Below are 15,563 nucleotides of genomic sequence, written 5' to 3' on the forward strand. Positions count from 1 at the left end.
ACCCCTGAACTTGAATTCATTTATAATTGATCATCCAGGCCTCCGGGCAAATCTGTCCAGCGCCGTATTTTTGCTTTTTCTTGAGTGCCGTTTGACTTTATGTACACTCTACAGCTTGAAGTCCAAGTTCCTTATATCTTGTTTGTTTTCCTCAAAAATCGAGCCGGTCTTGCTTAAGTGTTCATTTGAATAAACATTTGTCACTTTTAGTTTTTTTCCTTGCTTAAGGATTTCGTGTTTTCGTTTCCTGTTGACAAACCTCACTATGGTAACTGCAGGCTGGTTGTCACCTCACCTCTTAGTAATGACCTCATGTCATTACTATGTTGTTACTATGTTATTACCAGCATCATTATTGGAAGTAGGGTCAACCAATGAAAACCAATCCTTTTACTGGAAAATCACAATGACCCAGCAAGGTTAAGCTATTTTCAGAAAGGGTGCTCAACTATTATTAGGGGGCCACCCTGGTGCTTGCGGGCACCACGTTGGATACCTTTTGTTTGCAGGACGCAAGAACAGGTCGTAACTTATTAAACAAAAACAGCACAAAGTAACAAACAGAAACACTAGATATCAAAATCGCAGATTCCGCAAAATGACTGATAAAATAGGAAAACAGGAAACCAACAATGGGCAAAGGTAGACGTAGAAAAAAAGAGGATAGGGCAGAATGAGAGAAACAGAAAGTAAATGCACAATGAGGAAGGAACCCCTTGGACAATACGCACAAAGTCTGAAGGAACCGATAAGCCAAAAACAGATTGATATGACTTAAAGGGACACTGTGTAATATTTAACCTCTAGAAATGTTTCGATGTGGTACGCTACTTTCCACCAGAGGGCGCCCACTCGGTTTGGAACCGGGCCCAGGTGTCCCGTGTCCCCAATTTTCCTCACCCTTTATAAGGACATTTTGGACAGCACACGCCTCGTGTCATTTTCATGACCACTGTCGCTGTTTGATTCTGGTTTGCTTGTTTTGTGTTTCTCTTTTCTTGCTCGGGAATTTTGTTAAGTTCTGTGCGCTCACTTGTTTGTTACGTTGTTCATTTGCATCTCCACTGCCAAAACAAGTTTGTTGTTTGGTTGTTGTCAAGAACCGGAACAGGATCAGGACCCAAATGCGTGACGTTTCTCACACGATCCTTTTATTTTCCGGGAAATGGGGAGTCATGCATGTTAGGCAGCAGTCTGCCGTGGAAAGACAGGAATCCGGAGGCCGACCAGATCGATACCAATTGCCCGAACAGATATCGGACCGATGGGGTCGATACCGGACAGGATGGGACAGACAGGATTGATATCAAAACAGGATATTGAAATTAAACAGGACAAACTAGACGGAAAAGAAACTGGAAACCGATATTAAACAACGGGACAGACAGGAGTGATATCAAAACAGGATATCAGAATGAATCAGGACAAACTAGACGGGAACGAAACTGGAAACCCATATTAAACAGGACAAAATAAACGGGAACAGTACCGGAGAGGAAATACCAACAGGAAACAGGACCAAGACAAAATGCACGTCTTGCGGGTCAAAGGTGCGTTGACGGACTGACAAAGGAAGCTGGCGCCATGGCAACCGTGACTGTTGTTTGGGTATTGTTTTTTCTTCTGGTTTCTTATCCGGACATTTGACATGAGTTGTTGAGTGCCCACTTGTTTTAATACTTTGTTACCGCACTTTTCCATTTCTGGATTCAATCTTTGTTTCTGGTTTGGACGTGTCATGTGTTTTGTGTCCCCTTGGATTTGTTACTTTGTTCCTGGTTATGCTAATAAATACCATCCTTTTTTTGGGCTTCCTGCCTACTCTCGTGTATGTCCAGGAGCATAGTTTACTTTGTTATCGCTGTATTTTCATGACATTGTGGCTTTTTGATTCGACTCACTTTGCTTTTGTTCTGAAACAGTTGTAATAGAAATATTTCTCTTTATTTTATACTCTTACACTCCTAAAATTTCAGAATATTGTAGTGCCTAGTCTTTTGCTGTTTTTATCCTAAATATAAACTCTCTCAAATGGGGGTTCAATTTTTCAATGATCACAACACTTTAAGGCAAAAATGATCATACTCCCCTACTTTAGGTTACATTGAAGCCGTTACAAAGTGAATTCATTTGCCTCCATGGAGTTTTTTTTCCCTTTTTTTTCTCCGGTGAGAACCACTGAGGCCAAAGCCCCGCCCCTTTTAAAGGGACAGCGTCGCATACCAATCGGGTGGCAAACCAGCAGGTGTGTGATGGGCCATGGAATAACTGGACAGACATCAAACTTAAACTGTTTCTTGTGTGTATTTATTTGACCTTTTCAAATGTTTGCGGTTTTTATTTTTATGAAAGCATGCCACGTTTTACTGGACTCATTTTTGTTGCCAAGATAGGGGCACGTGATGCACCTTTTGTCACGGTTGCCAAGGCGCCCAAGTGGCCCCATCTATGGACACCAGCTGAAACTTGTTGACAGATTGCTCCCTGGGACTACTTAAACGCTGTCCTGTGAGTTGCCTTTTGTCGGAGCGTCTGCGAAACTCTGTATTGGCACGTCCATCCCTGAGAATCTCCGTTTTTCCTGTGTTTTTGCTCTGGTTTTGCCAAGCCCTGTGAATCTCTGTTTTTTTTCCTGTGTTTTTTGCTCCTGTTCTGCTTTCGCCACAATCTGTTTGATTTTGACCACTTCCGCGTTCCGAGCAATCTACTTCCTGCGACCAATGATCTCTGGATGGAGTGTGCGCTCCTTTCTCTTCTCTCCAATAAACTGTGAGTAAAGTTACGCGAGTGGGTTCTGCTTCCTGTTCTGGTCCTGACACCTTTATTGTTATCTTTTCCAATCCTCAAGAAAAAAATTGGATTCTTCAATTGCATATCTTTGCTTCTATCAAAAATGACATTGATTAGTCATTCGTAATTCATACATTTACTTGAAGCGGTATCATACGTAGGAGTAGTCCTGTCATTCTCCACAGGAAGCGCTGCTTCCATCTTAGTCAATGTGTAGTCCAACATGGCTCTTTTAACATTTTGGGTTGCCGACCCCTGGGCTAGCTTGTGGTTCTTCCTGCGGAGCCTATTTCAAGAAAGTACATCTTGATTTATACGATTATCATTGTATTCTTTATTAAAGTAGATTGATTATTTGAATCTATTCTTTTGGATGTCCTCTTTCTTCCACTGAGTGGCTTTACTTCCACATCCTCTCACATTTAGTGAGCCTATGATTAGTGTTTGCGAGACCTTTGGGTCACGCCTCTGGAGGGATATGACCGAGGTAGATAGATCCATTCTTTTTGAGGTTCTGATTGAATGCTTATTTCAAAACGAGACTTTGCTGCGGTTCCTCAGTACTTGAGCAGTTTTGGACTTTGATACTTTGGTCCTTCAATTCCGAAGAGAGAGTATTTTGACTCGAGTGGATATTTGGACTACCGTACCGGCCTGTGTGCAAAAGGTACAATGCTTCGAGACTGGAGATGTGGAGAACGGTGGGCACGTTGGAGCAGCGTGCGGAGGTCCCCCTGGCTCCCCCGGTTCTCCTCCTTCCCGGCCTGGACTTTTCTCTCCTCCCCTCCGTTCTTCTCTCCTCCAACTCAAGCGCCACCTCCTTTTTCTCACTCGCAATCGCAGTTTGCCGTGCGTGCCGGATTTCAGTTAACCCTTCGCCGGGTCCGTTTGCAGAAATTCCGACGGCGTTCCTGTCTAAAAAATGGCCTGCGATCCCCATCCAAGACGTAGGAAAAGTCCTTTCCGTGCTCTTCTCGGAGAATCTGGACGCTTTTGGTCTCTTTTCAAAGGGAAAACTCTTTTTGTCCTCCCCGCAAGTGCTACTAACCATGGAGTTGGAGCACACAGATAGAGAAGCTGTATATGCTCGCCTGAACTGAGTGTAGGATGAGCATCGTAGCTTGAAGGTCAAATTGGATCACCGTTTAAAAATCTAAAGATTAGATAGATAGATAGATAGATAGATACTTTATTCATCCCCGAAGGGAAACTCATTTTTCTAAAGATATGTCAAAGCGTTTCCCAAAAGTGGCCATTTGGAGAGGGCCAGTTTACAGCCCTTAAAACATTGCAATTGTGTATATTACTTTGGCTCATTTTTAGACATTGTGAAAGAGTTGTCAATGTTTGACTTCTCTTTTGTGTCGTATTGGTGCGTAAAATGAATCGCAACTGGCATTTTGGGGTCTTTCTGAACACCCTCATTGTTTTCGGAATCAGATTGGCTAATTAATCTGTCAATCGTCATTTGAATTGTAACTACTGGCAGTAGGTATTCGGAGCTAACGGAGGCGATCTCCCCTTTATCCAACAGGCCCTTATAGACTAATGCAGGCAACCGTTTTTGTAAAAAAAAAAAAAAAAAAGCCTGCTATTGGCTGAAAGGGCTGTCAAACAAAAAGTCAGAGGGCAGCGGCCATATTGGAAATTATTTTACGAGTCTGTTTGTTTGTAAACAAGAATTATGTGGCAAAACAGACGGAGTGCGACAAGGAACGCTGGATTTAATAAAAAGAAAAAAGAAACAGAATGGTTCAGTCCTTGATTCCTAGCAGTGCATCATAGTATCACGGCAGTACTATTATCTATAGTAGTATTACTGCAGACGTAGTATTTCTGTAGTCATAATTTTGCAGTGCTGCTGTAGTATTAGTGTAGTTGTATTTCTGCTATTGTATGATTGCAGTATTTCCATAGTACAATCTTTGTAGCATATTTTTAGTATTTTTGTAGTCATACTTCAGTTATGGTGTTCTGGTAGCATTTTTGCAGTCAGGTTTTGTAGTATTTCTGTATTTTTTATAGTATCACTGTACTTTTATTTTGTAGTATTTTGTAGTATTTCTACTGCAGTATTTTTGTAGTATATCCATCTTAAAATGTTTAAAGTATATCTGTATTATATTGGTGGTATTTCTGTAGTTGATTTTTCACAGCATTTCTGTTGTAATATTTCTGCAATAGTATTTTTGTAGTAGTATTCTTACTAGTAGTATTTGTGTGGTATTTTGAGAGTACTTTATATACAGTATCTCTCCATCTTGACTATCTCTCTATCTATCTTGACTATCTATTGATATAACCCTAGCTCTAATTTTTTTTGTTTTTTATTTTTTTTATTGTCATATTAATTTTTTATTAATTTTTTATTTCTTTAGATCTTATTTATTTTAGCATTTTTAAAAAATATATTAAATAAATAAAATACATTTGAGGAAAGAGAGAAAGAGTGAGAAATAAAGAGAGAAAGAAAGTAAAAAAGAAAGAGAGAAAGAAAGAGAAACTGAGGGAGAGAAATAGAGCGAGAAGAAAAAAAGATCAAGAGAGAAATAGAGAGAGAAGAGAAAAGAGAAAGAGAGAAAAAAGAAAGGGGGCAAAAGACAAAGAGAAGAGGAGAAAAAAGCAAATAAGACAGGGAGAGAAATGGGGAGAGGGAGATAGAGACTGAGGGAGATAGAGACTGAGGGAGAGGGAGAGAGGGAGAGAGGCAGAGAGGGAGAGAGGGAGAGGGAGAGGGAGAGAGAGAGAGAGAAAAGATCAATAGAGAAAAGATCAATAGAGAAAAGATCAATAGAGAAAAGAGGAAGGGAGGGAAAAGATCAATAGAAAGCTAGAGAAGAGGAGAAAAAAGCAATTAAGACAGAAGGTGAGAAATAGAGAGAGAGAGAGAGTATATAAGGTGTGGTGCCTGGCTTTATTCAAAACAGCAGCTCGTATTCTGACTTATTGTTTTCTCTTGAGCTTCTCTTGAGCTTGTCTCACGGGCCAGATTCAATCTGTCGGCGGATCCGAGGTGGCCCACGGGCCTCCTCTTTGTCACCTAGGCTTTTTGTGAACATTTTCAAGAAGAAGCGTCCTGAGGCAGGCACTCTGGGTGCGGGGCTCTCCACCCCAAAACGCTCTCTGATTTCAGGTACTCGCGATTTGGGTCAGGGTCCCGCCGGACTGTAGGGAGCTTGTGGGGAGGATCCTGCCCGGCCGCAACGCGGACAGCGATGCATCCTCTCTCCTCCTCCTCCTTCTCCATTATCCCTCCTTCCTCCCTTCTTTTTCACTCGTCCCCCCACGCCTCCACCCCCCCTCCCTCGCTGCTGCTGCCACGTTTCCCAAGAAAACATGAACAAACGAATCAAATAAACTAGATTTGGCACTTGTAAGAAAAGTTGCATTTGTTTTATTTTGTTGCTTTATTTTGATTCCGCTTTGTGCGTTGACAGTATATCTGGAAACGCCACACTGCAAAAATGGTACCCAATAAAGAAAAAATCCAAGTAACAATGAAGTCATCCCATTATGATCATTTTCGTTCTTTTCTTGAAGGATAAAAATAAAGAACGAAATAAAAAAAATATTCGACGATATGTCACGTGAGGAATCCTAAAGTAGAGCATTCCAGCACACTTTTGTCGTGCAATTTTTGCGCCTGAATAAAAAGCATCCCCGCAAGTCACTATGCAATATGTTCTCTGTGTTTTACCGTCACCTGGTGGCCAAAGTAGGCAGTACATACGGTACTTTATTTGAAATTGAGATCATCAACAAATACTAATCCTTATATACGAGCACAGGGGTCTTCAACCTTATACAATCGGTGAGCTTTTACTAATTGGCGTATATTATTTCTGAAATAGCAACTAAGCTAGATAGCTTGCTAAAATGGTAGCCTTGTTGTTAGTTAGAAAAATGGTAAACGGGTCAAAACCTAGATAGCTAGCTTAAAAAGTGAAGTCACATTTCAATAGCCAGACAGAAAGCTAAAAAACAAAGCTATGTTGCTAGATAGAAAAGGAGGCCAACATTGAGCTTGGTAATTAGCAAAAAGGTCAAATGTTAGCCAGAAAACATGCAAAAAATGTAAAAAGCTAGCGAGATGGATCACTAGAGTAAAACCCCATCTGAATAGCTAGATATAGAGCTAAAAAAAATCTGATAGCTAACAAGAAAGGAGGCCAAAATTTAGCTTGGTAACTACCAAAAAAGGTGAAATGTTAGCTAAAAACATGCAAAAATAAAAGTAAAAAGCTAGATACCAAGCTAATCGCTTAAAATGCCATCTAAATAGCCAAATAGAAAGCTTAAAAACAAATCTAGATAGCTAGCAAGAAAGGAGGCCCAAATTTAGCTTGGTAACTAGCCAAAAAGGTGAAATGTTAGCTAGAAAACATGCAAAAAAAGTAAAAAGCTAGCTACATAGCTTGCTAGATACCAAGCTAAACGCTTAAAATGCCATCTAAATAGCCAAATAGAAAGCTAAAAACAAAGCTGGATAGCTAGATAGAAAGACGGCCAAAATTTTGGTTGTTGACAACAAAAAAAGATCAAAAGTGAGCTTGAAAAGGTGCAAGAAATGTAAAAAGCTAGCTAGAAAGCTAAAAAGGTCGAAAACTAGCTAGATTCAAATCTAAAATCGTAGATAGTTCGCTTGAAAGCTAAAAATGTAGCCTGATGGCAAGCTAAAATATATTTGCTTATTTGCTTCACAAAACCCATAAATTGGAGTTCAGTTTGCTGTATTTTTTTGTATAATAAATGAATAAAACGATTCACAAATACATGACTTTAATACAGAAATAAATACTCATTCTACTCACTTAATTCATTGCTTAAAATAATGATCAATACACGAATAGATGTATTTTGCCCATCAAGCCCATCAGCTGGAATTTCTTTATTTCAATTAATAAAAGAACTACATCTTCGATTTGACTGCTTATTCAGTTCGATATATCCGTACCGAGAGCGGGATGACACCGAAAAACAACGGCGACCGGATGATGAAGGTGCTGTATCTGGGTCAGATCAGGAGGCCTCTCCTGCTACTGGTAACCATGGAAACCAGTATCATGTGTTTCATGTGGAAGAACATACCCTTACCCAAAAAATATTGGTCTGAAGAGGGCGCCGCCACCCAGTGCGTGCCCGAGACACACAGCCGGAAGTAGTGAACCGAGGACCCTGAGCGTGTATATACAGTGATACCTCTACTTATGAATTGAATTGCTTCTGGGAGTCGCTTCCCAACCTGAAACATTTGCAAGTAGAGACACCTTTTGAATGCTAATGGGCTAATCCGTTCCAAGACCTGCAAAAATAGGATCTTTTTTACATAATACATAAAAGAACATCAGAAAATGAAACAAATACGTGTTCAAATGAGACAAACGCACAATAAACAGGGTCAAAAAACAGATTAAAGGAAATAAGACAAATATTCATTCACCTTTTAACTTTAACCGGTGACTCAAAGAGCATGCCGGGTTTCACGCATACGCGCCAGTTGCGTACTGTAATGTATCTTTGACTTTGTATCCTGAAACACTTTTGTAACTAGAGGTAATATGTTGTATGTAGAGACATTTGTATGTAGAGGTACCATTGTATAGGAATCTAATTTTTAGTTGAACAAGTTCACGTCCTCACGAAAATGACCAAAGAATCATCCGTCTTCTTCCATCCGACCAAAACATGAAATATACATGTCATTGTCCCTCTGTTTCAGTTGAAATGCACAACCTGGAATCCCCTCAAGCACCTGAAAGCCTTGGAGTCCAACCTGCCCATGTCCATTAGGTTGTTAGCTAACTGCACGCGGACCAGTCTGCTGAGGCCCAAGTCCGCCGGACCCCAGCAGAAGGAATCTCGAGGAACCGACTGGATGGTGTTGTTACTTAGCGCCAAGGAGTGGAGCCCTCGTGGCAAGTGCCTGGGCACCTGGCGCAAGAAGTTGTGGCAAAGGTCCAACTGGTGGAGAGCGGGCAAGCCTGAAAAAGCGCCTGGGGTGACTTTGGAGATCTTGTTCTGAGCCAGTCCCAGATGTTCCAGGTTCTTCAAAGCCACGAAAGCTGATTTTCTGACGGTGGAGATGAGGTTGCCCTCCAGGTTCAAGGTTTTGATAGACGAGGGAAGGTGGGGCGGTACCTTTTGGAAGCGGTTACCCTCCAGGTTGAGGCTCTCCAGGTGTTTGGTTTTGAGGAAGGCGTCTTTGGGAATGCTTTTGTCGCTCAGTCTGTTGGCACTCAGGTCCAGAATCATCAGCTGGGATTTCTTGGCGAACGCCTGGCGGCTGACGTGCTCTATGATGTTCCCCCGGAGGTAGAGCTCCTTCACCGACAGGGGCAACCCCAGGGGCACGCTCGCCAGTCGGTTGCCGTCCAAATTCAAAGTCTTCAAGCGGCGCAGGGGAGCCAACACCCCGTTCGAAAGGGATCCCGATTCCACACCCAGACTGTTATTGCTGAGGCTTAAGACCAAAAGTCCGGGACAGCGAGCCCAAGACCACTCCGACATCACCCTCACGCGGTTGTTGTCCAGGCGGAGCTCCTCCAGGGAAGCCGGAAGGTCAGTCGGTATGCTTGACATCAGGTTCCGGTCCAGGTACAAACGCTTGAGGGTGCCGACACCTTCAAAGGCGCCCTCCACCGAGCCGTCCGTCAGACGATTGTTGCTCAGGACCAGGAACTCCAAAGAGGAATATCCACGGAGAAGGTCCAGTTGAACGCTGTCGATGTGGTTGTTCATCAGGAGGATGTAACGAGAGCTGTACGGAATTCCGTAGGGGAAGTTGTCCAACGATTTGTCGGAACATTGGACCACTCTGGAAAACAGGAAGATGAGCGCGTGAACTTCTTGTTCTTTTGATGGATTGATGGGACAGGAACCGCGTGAAACTATACAAGAACAGGTTTTCCTCAAATTTGGGTTGTTTGATACCAACCTGGGGTAAGATAATAAGCCTGACCTGAGATTTAGGTCGGGCCTAATATGTCAATCATTTGGGTTCGGGCTAACCTTTTTTTTTCCTTTACTTATCCACCCGCCATTGATCTTTGTTTCCTTTTATAAATAAACTTGGTCCGGCCCTCACGGATCAAATATGACAATTTGTCTTTTCTTCAGATCAAGGGAATTGGTCAGGCTTGTGTTGGGTCGGGCTGGAATAACTGCTGGCTGAACTATTTCACCCCGATACTTTTACTGATACTCGAGTACTAAATAGTAATTTTGATTTGAAATAAAATCCCCCTTCCTTCTGTGAAACAAATGGAAAATACTATAAAGCAATACCTTGTAAATGAATCAAATTACCGTAAATTAACATTTTGCCCAAAGTTGTTGAACAGAATTTGAAATGTATCTATTCGCTGACGCCATCTTCTGGCTTAAAGTCATACATTTGGACTTTACTTTTCTTACTTTCATCATTTTCATGCTTCACCAACAAAAACTGCAGTGATGAGCTTAAGGTCATTCGTGCTTTTACGTCATTTTACCTAACGTTATAGATGTTAACGAAATATTTTAATGGCTACATGCTAACGAATAATGCTACCACTTCAACCCACATCTTAAAGGTATTCCAAAGCCTGTCATGATTACTCATTCCACTCACCTGTGCCCGCTCGTTTGGCACCAGCTGCTGCTGGTTACCTGATTGGTTCCCCCTCCTATTTAAGCTCAGTGCTTTCACTCGCCCGTTGTCTGTCCGTCAGCGAACCTCTGATTACACAAGGCAAACATTTTGACTCTGACTCCCGTCGGTCCCGTTTTGTCACCTGTATCCCACTCGTGTGTTCCAGATTCCCCGTTTGTTTCCAGCAACGACCCGTTTTTGACCCTTGACCACGTCTGATCTTCCATCCCGGCTAACGACCCGCTTTTTCCTGTTTGACCACGCAACAATCTCCCGCTTCGGAAGATCCACTTCCGTATTCCGAACACGCTCTGATCCCGTGAGCGGCTTGCTTCCCTTGTCCAGCGGGCACTGGACCGCTGACGCTGGTTTTTCCTCTATATCTCAATAAACTTGGGAGTAAACGTTACGCATCTGGGTCCTCCTCCTGTTCTGGTCTTGACAAAACCTCCTTTTCAAGTTTCTTTTCATGTTAAGACCCCCTCTAATGTCTCCTCCTCAAGTTCTCCCTTCTCATTCCGACACCTGCCACTCCAACCCCTTTTTAAAGGTCTTCCTTTCAAGTTCTCCCTCCTCGTCCCAAGACCTACCACTCCAACTGTCTTCTTAAAGGTATTCCCAAGTCTTCCTTTCACCCTAGGATCCCCTCTCAAGATCTCCTCTTTTGCTGTCCCGGTCCCAAAACCCTTCTCGCTGAAAAAGTCTTTTCTTGTTGCTGTTTAAATAAAGGTCCCCCTAGTGGGGTTATACCACATCCCTTGTGTCCTGCGTTTGGGTCCGTCTGATTTCTCTTGACACGTAAATCCATTTCTTGACATAGTTCAGTCTATTTCTGTCTGGGAAAAGTATAATTCTACAATTTTGATCTGATTTCTAGTGTTCCCGGTGATTCGGTCTGGTGGATTTTGAAACATGTTCACGTCTTACCCTCCATAGCAGGCACAATCCGGAGGACAGTAGTTATCCAGGAAATAAGGAAAATACTTTGTCTTTTTGGTTTTCTTTGTTTCTTTTCTTTGCCCGTTCCGATTCTTCTTCCTTTCGTTCCCTTCCAGATCTCCAACGATCGTATCCTTGTCCCTTTTGATTTCGGGGAGTTCGTTCCCAGGCTTATCGGCTCCCTTTTGGTCGGTCTCTCGTCTTTCATCGATAGTATTTGTGTCCAAGAGTTGGACTCGCATGTCGGGACTACGTCTGGGAGTCTGCGGCGCCTCTTTGACGGGATCTTCTATCGACGAGACGTCTTCGTGAGGAGCGGTGGTGGAGAAGAGGCCGAGGGCCGCCGGAGCCGACGACTCAAAAGACGGAGGAGCGGGAGTACCTTCCAGTACACCGTTTGAGTTTGGAGCTGTCCCGTGAGGGACAATCCCCGCCACTAAGACGCCGTCTCGCTCTTCTCTCGTCGCGTCTCGCTCATTCGCGGTCTTCCGTCGTTGAGCGTATTCACACTCGTTCAAGTCTGAAAAACAGCAGATGAAAACATTAACGTCACTAGAACGGCTGGGAGGCCATTCGCCTCTTGGGCCTGGGAGGTTAGAATGGCTTTCTTGAAAAACCGCTCAGTCAAGTACAAATGCTGGAGTCTGCCAATTGGGTTTGTTCTGTGGTTTTAAGTGATAGGTTGGTCGTTTTGGTTGTAATATTTCTCACAATTCACCGTGTAAATATAACTTGTTTTTATATTCCTAAATATAAAAACAATCTTTCACACACACACACATGAAGTAACGTTTCAATAATCAGTCTAATTGCATCTTTTGTACGTTTAGCAGTCTTGTACTCTTTTATTTTGAAGTCGCATTTCCGGTGTATTTTTCTGTTTCCTGTGTGAATAAAGTTAACTACGCACACGGGAGGGGGCAGTGCTGCCGAGGTCCGCTTGGGAATTGGATTTACCTTAATGCTTGTTTTTATTTGAGTCATTTTGCCAACATAGAGTTTATATCAGTTTGAACTTTAACAATAAGAAATGATTTCACTAAATCAATACAAAGTCTTTTGGAATCTGTCCCTACAAAAAAACAGGGCCTACTCTATTCTAGGAGGTACAATTCTAAGATTTTGTTTCTGGTACTTACTTGAGGATATGCTGGATAGATGCGCAGGCGCTATGAGTAGTAGCAACTGTAGAGTGAAAACTTCCATCTCGACTGTTGACATCAGAATTTTGTATGAGTGAAATAGAAATTCATCACTTTACAGCACGATTATAACACAATTTCACAATTTTATTTGTAAATGTCATCACAGAATAATCAAATACACCTTACTCGGGCGTTTCGTTGACATCTCAGGGACACCTTTTTATTAGCACAACAAATACCAAAATAAAACATGTTTTGACGTTTGTAGTTGATTTTTGATAATACGATATCATCAAAAAACACTAAATGTGTCGACTTAATATTCGACTCTTTTATTTTCATCTAGTTGTTTACAATGACTGTACCACATTTCCTGTCACAGTTGCCATGGCGCCCAATTGGCCCCGCCCGTGTGGTGCCAGCTGCGGCTCATTAACAGCTTGGCTTCCCGTCTATTTTAGCTCAGTGCTCTCTTTCTTCTTTTGTCAGTCCGTCAACGAACTTCTGACCCACAAGACGTGGGTTTTGACTCGTACTCATACAGTAAAGGTGTTTTTTGGGCCAAACCAAAATCCAGACCCTAATCCTATAGAGCAAGGGTGTCAAACTCATTTTAACTAGGGGGCCGGACTAGTAGATGAAAGCAAAAGAAAAAAAGGAAAGAGAATGAAGAATGAATGAAGTAGGAGAGAGAGAGAGAGAGAGAGAGAGAGAGATAATTAGAAAAGAACACAAAACAGTAAAAAAAAAAGGAAACAAAGTGATGCAGGGAGAGAGAGAAAGAGAGGAGAAAGAGATAAGAGGGAGAGGAAAAGAGAAACAGTGAGAGGAGAAAGAGAGAATGAAAGAACGAGACAAGAGAAAAAAAAGAGAGAGAAATGAGATATAATAGAGTAGACATAAAGTAAGCATGTTTTGGATGCCTCCTTTGAATTGTTTTTCTATTTGATCACAATCTAAAACGCTGAACAAATTCCGTTTTCGGATGATGACACGTCTCCCTTGTCTTTGATTCTTATCAATTGTTTTGATTGTTTTCGTTTATAAGTTTAAATTCTGCAATATGGCCTTACGTCAAAAAGCTTTTGGCAATACTAATGCAAGACACTCGTGTATCAACACTCTTGCTTTCTTCCTTGACTTAAGACGAGGATTTTCGCTTTATTTTGAAGCGGGATCGTGGTACCCGTACCGCGTTTGATTTCCGGTTTGGTAATAGATTACTACTTCCGGTTTTAAAATTGCACATTTAAAAAAGAAATGTTTTTGTTTTTTTATATTCTCGAGACAGAAATTGTGTTTCACCTGTAATAAAAAGGGCGTGTGATCAAATCTACTTCTTTTTACTGTCAAAAGGCTGACACTGACTTTAGGTCGTAAGTGAGCTAAGCGGCTGCTTCGGGCCCTGCAAACGCTAGGGGGCCCCTAAGAGTGGTTTACACTTTGTACTTCCACAGAAAAACCACAAAAATACGACACAATAACTCTTCGGTTGAAGTTAAAATGTTCATGAATATTCCTACTATTATATCATTTATTATTTTTTTTTTTTTAAATGTTCTATTATGATTTATTTAAATAAACGACTTTAACGGGGCTCGGAACGGATTACTGCATCGACCTTGAAAAGGCGTTTTTATTTAAAAACGTTAGCGTTTTTTTTTAAGTTCCCCAAAACAAAAGAAATCTGGACTTGAGGCTAGTATTTGAGAAGGTTTTTGTGCAGGAATAAACCCCTCTAACGATCGCCTCAGATTCCAGTTTGGGTCAATGTTTCTTCTGCTTCTAAATAAGCAGGTTTGTTTGTTTTGAAATATTGAAAATAGAGGGTGCAATAACAACTCCTGCTTCTAAAAGTTGGGGTGCAGCATTTGAAAACCAGCCATCGTGAATTGAAGCCATCGTGGCAGAGTAACACAAGATTTCAAGGGAACTCTTCCTTTTGAGGGGGTTTGTTCCGGCTCAAACAACTTTGCTAGCAGAGAGGCGCTATGAAATATAAGGCATCCGTTGGACATTGTTACTACCTCAAACGACACACCCTACTTTTCATTTTTGAGGTTTGGCACGAATGCCAACGCCGAGACCAATCTTTGATCCCCGCACATTTTCTGAAGTCTCGTAAGGAAGGAGAAAAGTCAAATGACACGAGAACCAAAACTAGGAAGGAAGGAAATACCTGCTGATCGATCCTGGCGCATCCAGTCCCGTTGGGCGTCTGAGCGGGCGTCCCGCGCCTCCTTTTGTGCGTCCCGAAGGGAGACCCGCAACCTTTGAACTCCGAACCCAGTCCGATGACCTCAAAAGCCTGGGCGGCGAGACCGTAAATACCTTTTCGGGGAGAGGATTGTCGCACGTACCCTCCATCCCTGATCAATGGCGGGAAAGGAAGGAAGGGAGGAAGGTCCTTGGGGTCCGCATTCTCTTTTTTTAGTTTTTGGGCCATTTTCACTCCTTTTTTGAAAAAAAACAAAAACGTTTTGAAGCGATTCAGGACATATCTAAAGGTTAATCGAAACACCGTCGCATGTTCAGTAGTACCTCAACTCATTACCTGTGGTGTGTCCTAAACAAGTACAGCCTGGCGGTCCCCATCCCTCTCCAGGCCGATCGATGTTCCCACCCGGTCTCGAACCGGGACCTTTTACTTGTGAGGCATTTGTACCAACCACTGCACTTCACTTTGATTTGTAACCCGAAACATCCATAATTAGAGAGGCTAATTCGTTCCAAGTCCCTCAAAGGAGCATATTTTTAGGAATAAATCCTAAAATTGTCATAATTATCAATGTGACTAAGCTGTGCCCACTCTTTTCGCGCCAACCGCCGCGGGTTCTGATTGCCCCCCTGTCCCTATTTAAACCATGTCCTGTCAATCCCCTGTCAGTCCATCTGCAAACCTCTGTTGATACAAGGCAAGCCTTTTTCACCCTGTCTCCCGCCTGTCCCGTTTTTGCTCCCGTTTGTCTCTGGCTACGACTTGTCTTGATCCTGACCACGTCTGCTCTCCCCTCCTGGCTTACGACTTGTTTTGATCCTGACCACGTCTGCTCTCCCCT

General features: G+C 42.4%; 1 protein-coding gene across 1 annotated transcript; it reads right to left on the bottom strand.

Moving 5' to 3' along the window:
* Positions 1-8,505: 8,505 nt before the first annotated feature.
* LOC148356126 (podocan-like protein 1) lies at positions 8,506-14,950 on the bottom strand. The gene is made up of 3 exons (XM_088347308.1): positions 14,611-14,950; positions 11,348-11,879; positions 8,506-9,604 (listed from the first exon to the last, which is right to left on the bottom strand). The coding sequence occupies exons 1-3, from the start codon at positions 14,948-14,950 to the stop codon at positions 8,506-8,508; spliced, it is 1,971 nt and encodes a 656-aa protein (XP_088203434.1).
* Between the last annotated feature and the right edge of the window lie 613 nt (positions 14,951-15,563).

This window comes from Urocampus carinirostris, chromosome 11 (assembly GCF_059441175.1).
Source record: "Urocampus carinirostris isolate Australia breed hairy pipefish chromosome 11, RoL_Ucar_1.0, whole genome shotgun sequence".
Classification (NCBI taxonomy): domain Eukaryota; kingdom Metazoa; phylum Chordata; class Actinopteri; order Syngnathiformes; family Syngnathidae; genus Urocampus; species Urocampus carinirostris.

Coding starts and splice junctions, on each gene's coding strand:
- LOC148356126 (XM_088347308.1), bottom strand. CDS start 14,950: ATGGCCCAAAAACTAAAAAAAGAGAATGCGGACCCCAAGGACCTTCCT. Junction 11,880..14,610: donor CTTACGAGACTTCAGAAAAT/GTGCGGGGATCA, acceptor GCTGTTTTTCAG/ACTTGAACGAGTGTGAATAC. Junction 9,605..11,347: donor GATTGTGCCTGCTATGGAGG/GTAAGACGTGAA, acceptor CCTGTTTTCCAG/AGTGGTCCAATGTTCCGACA.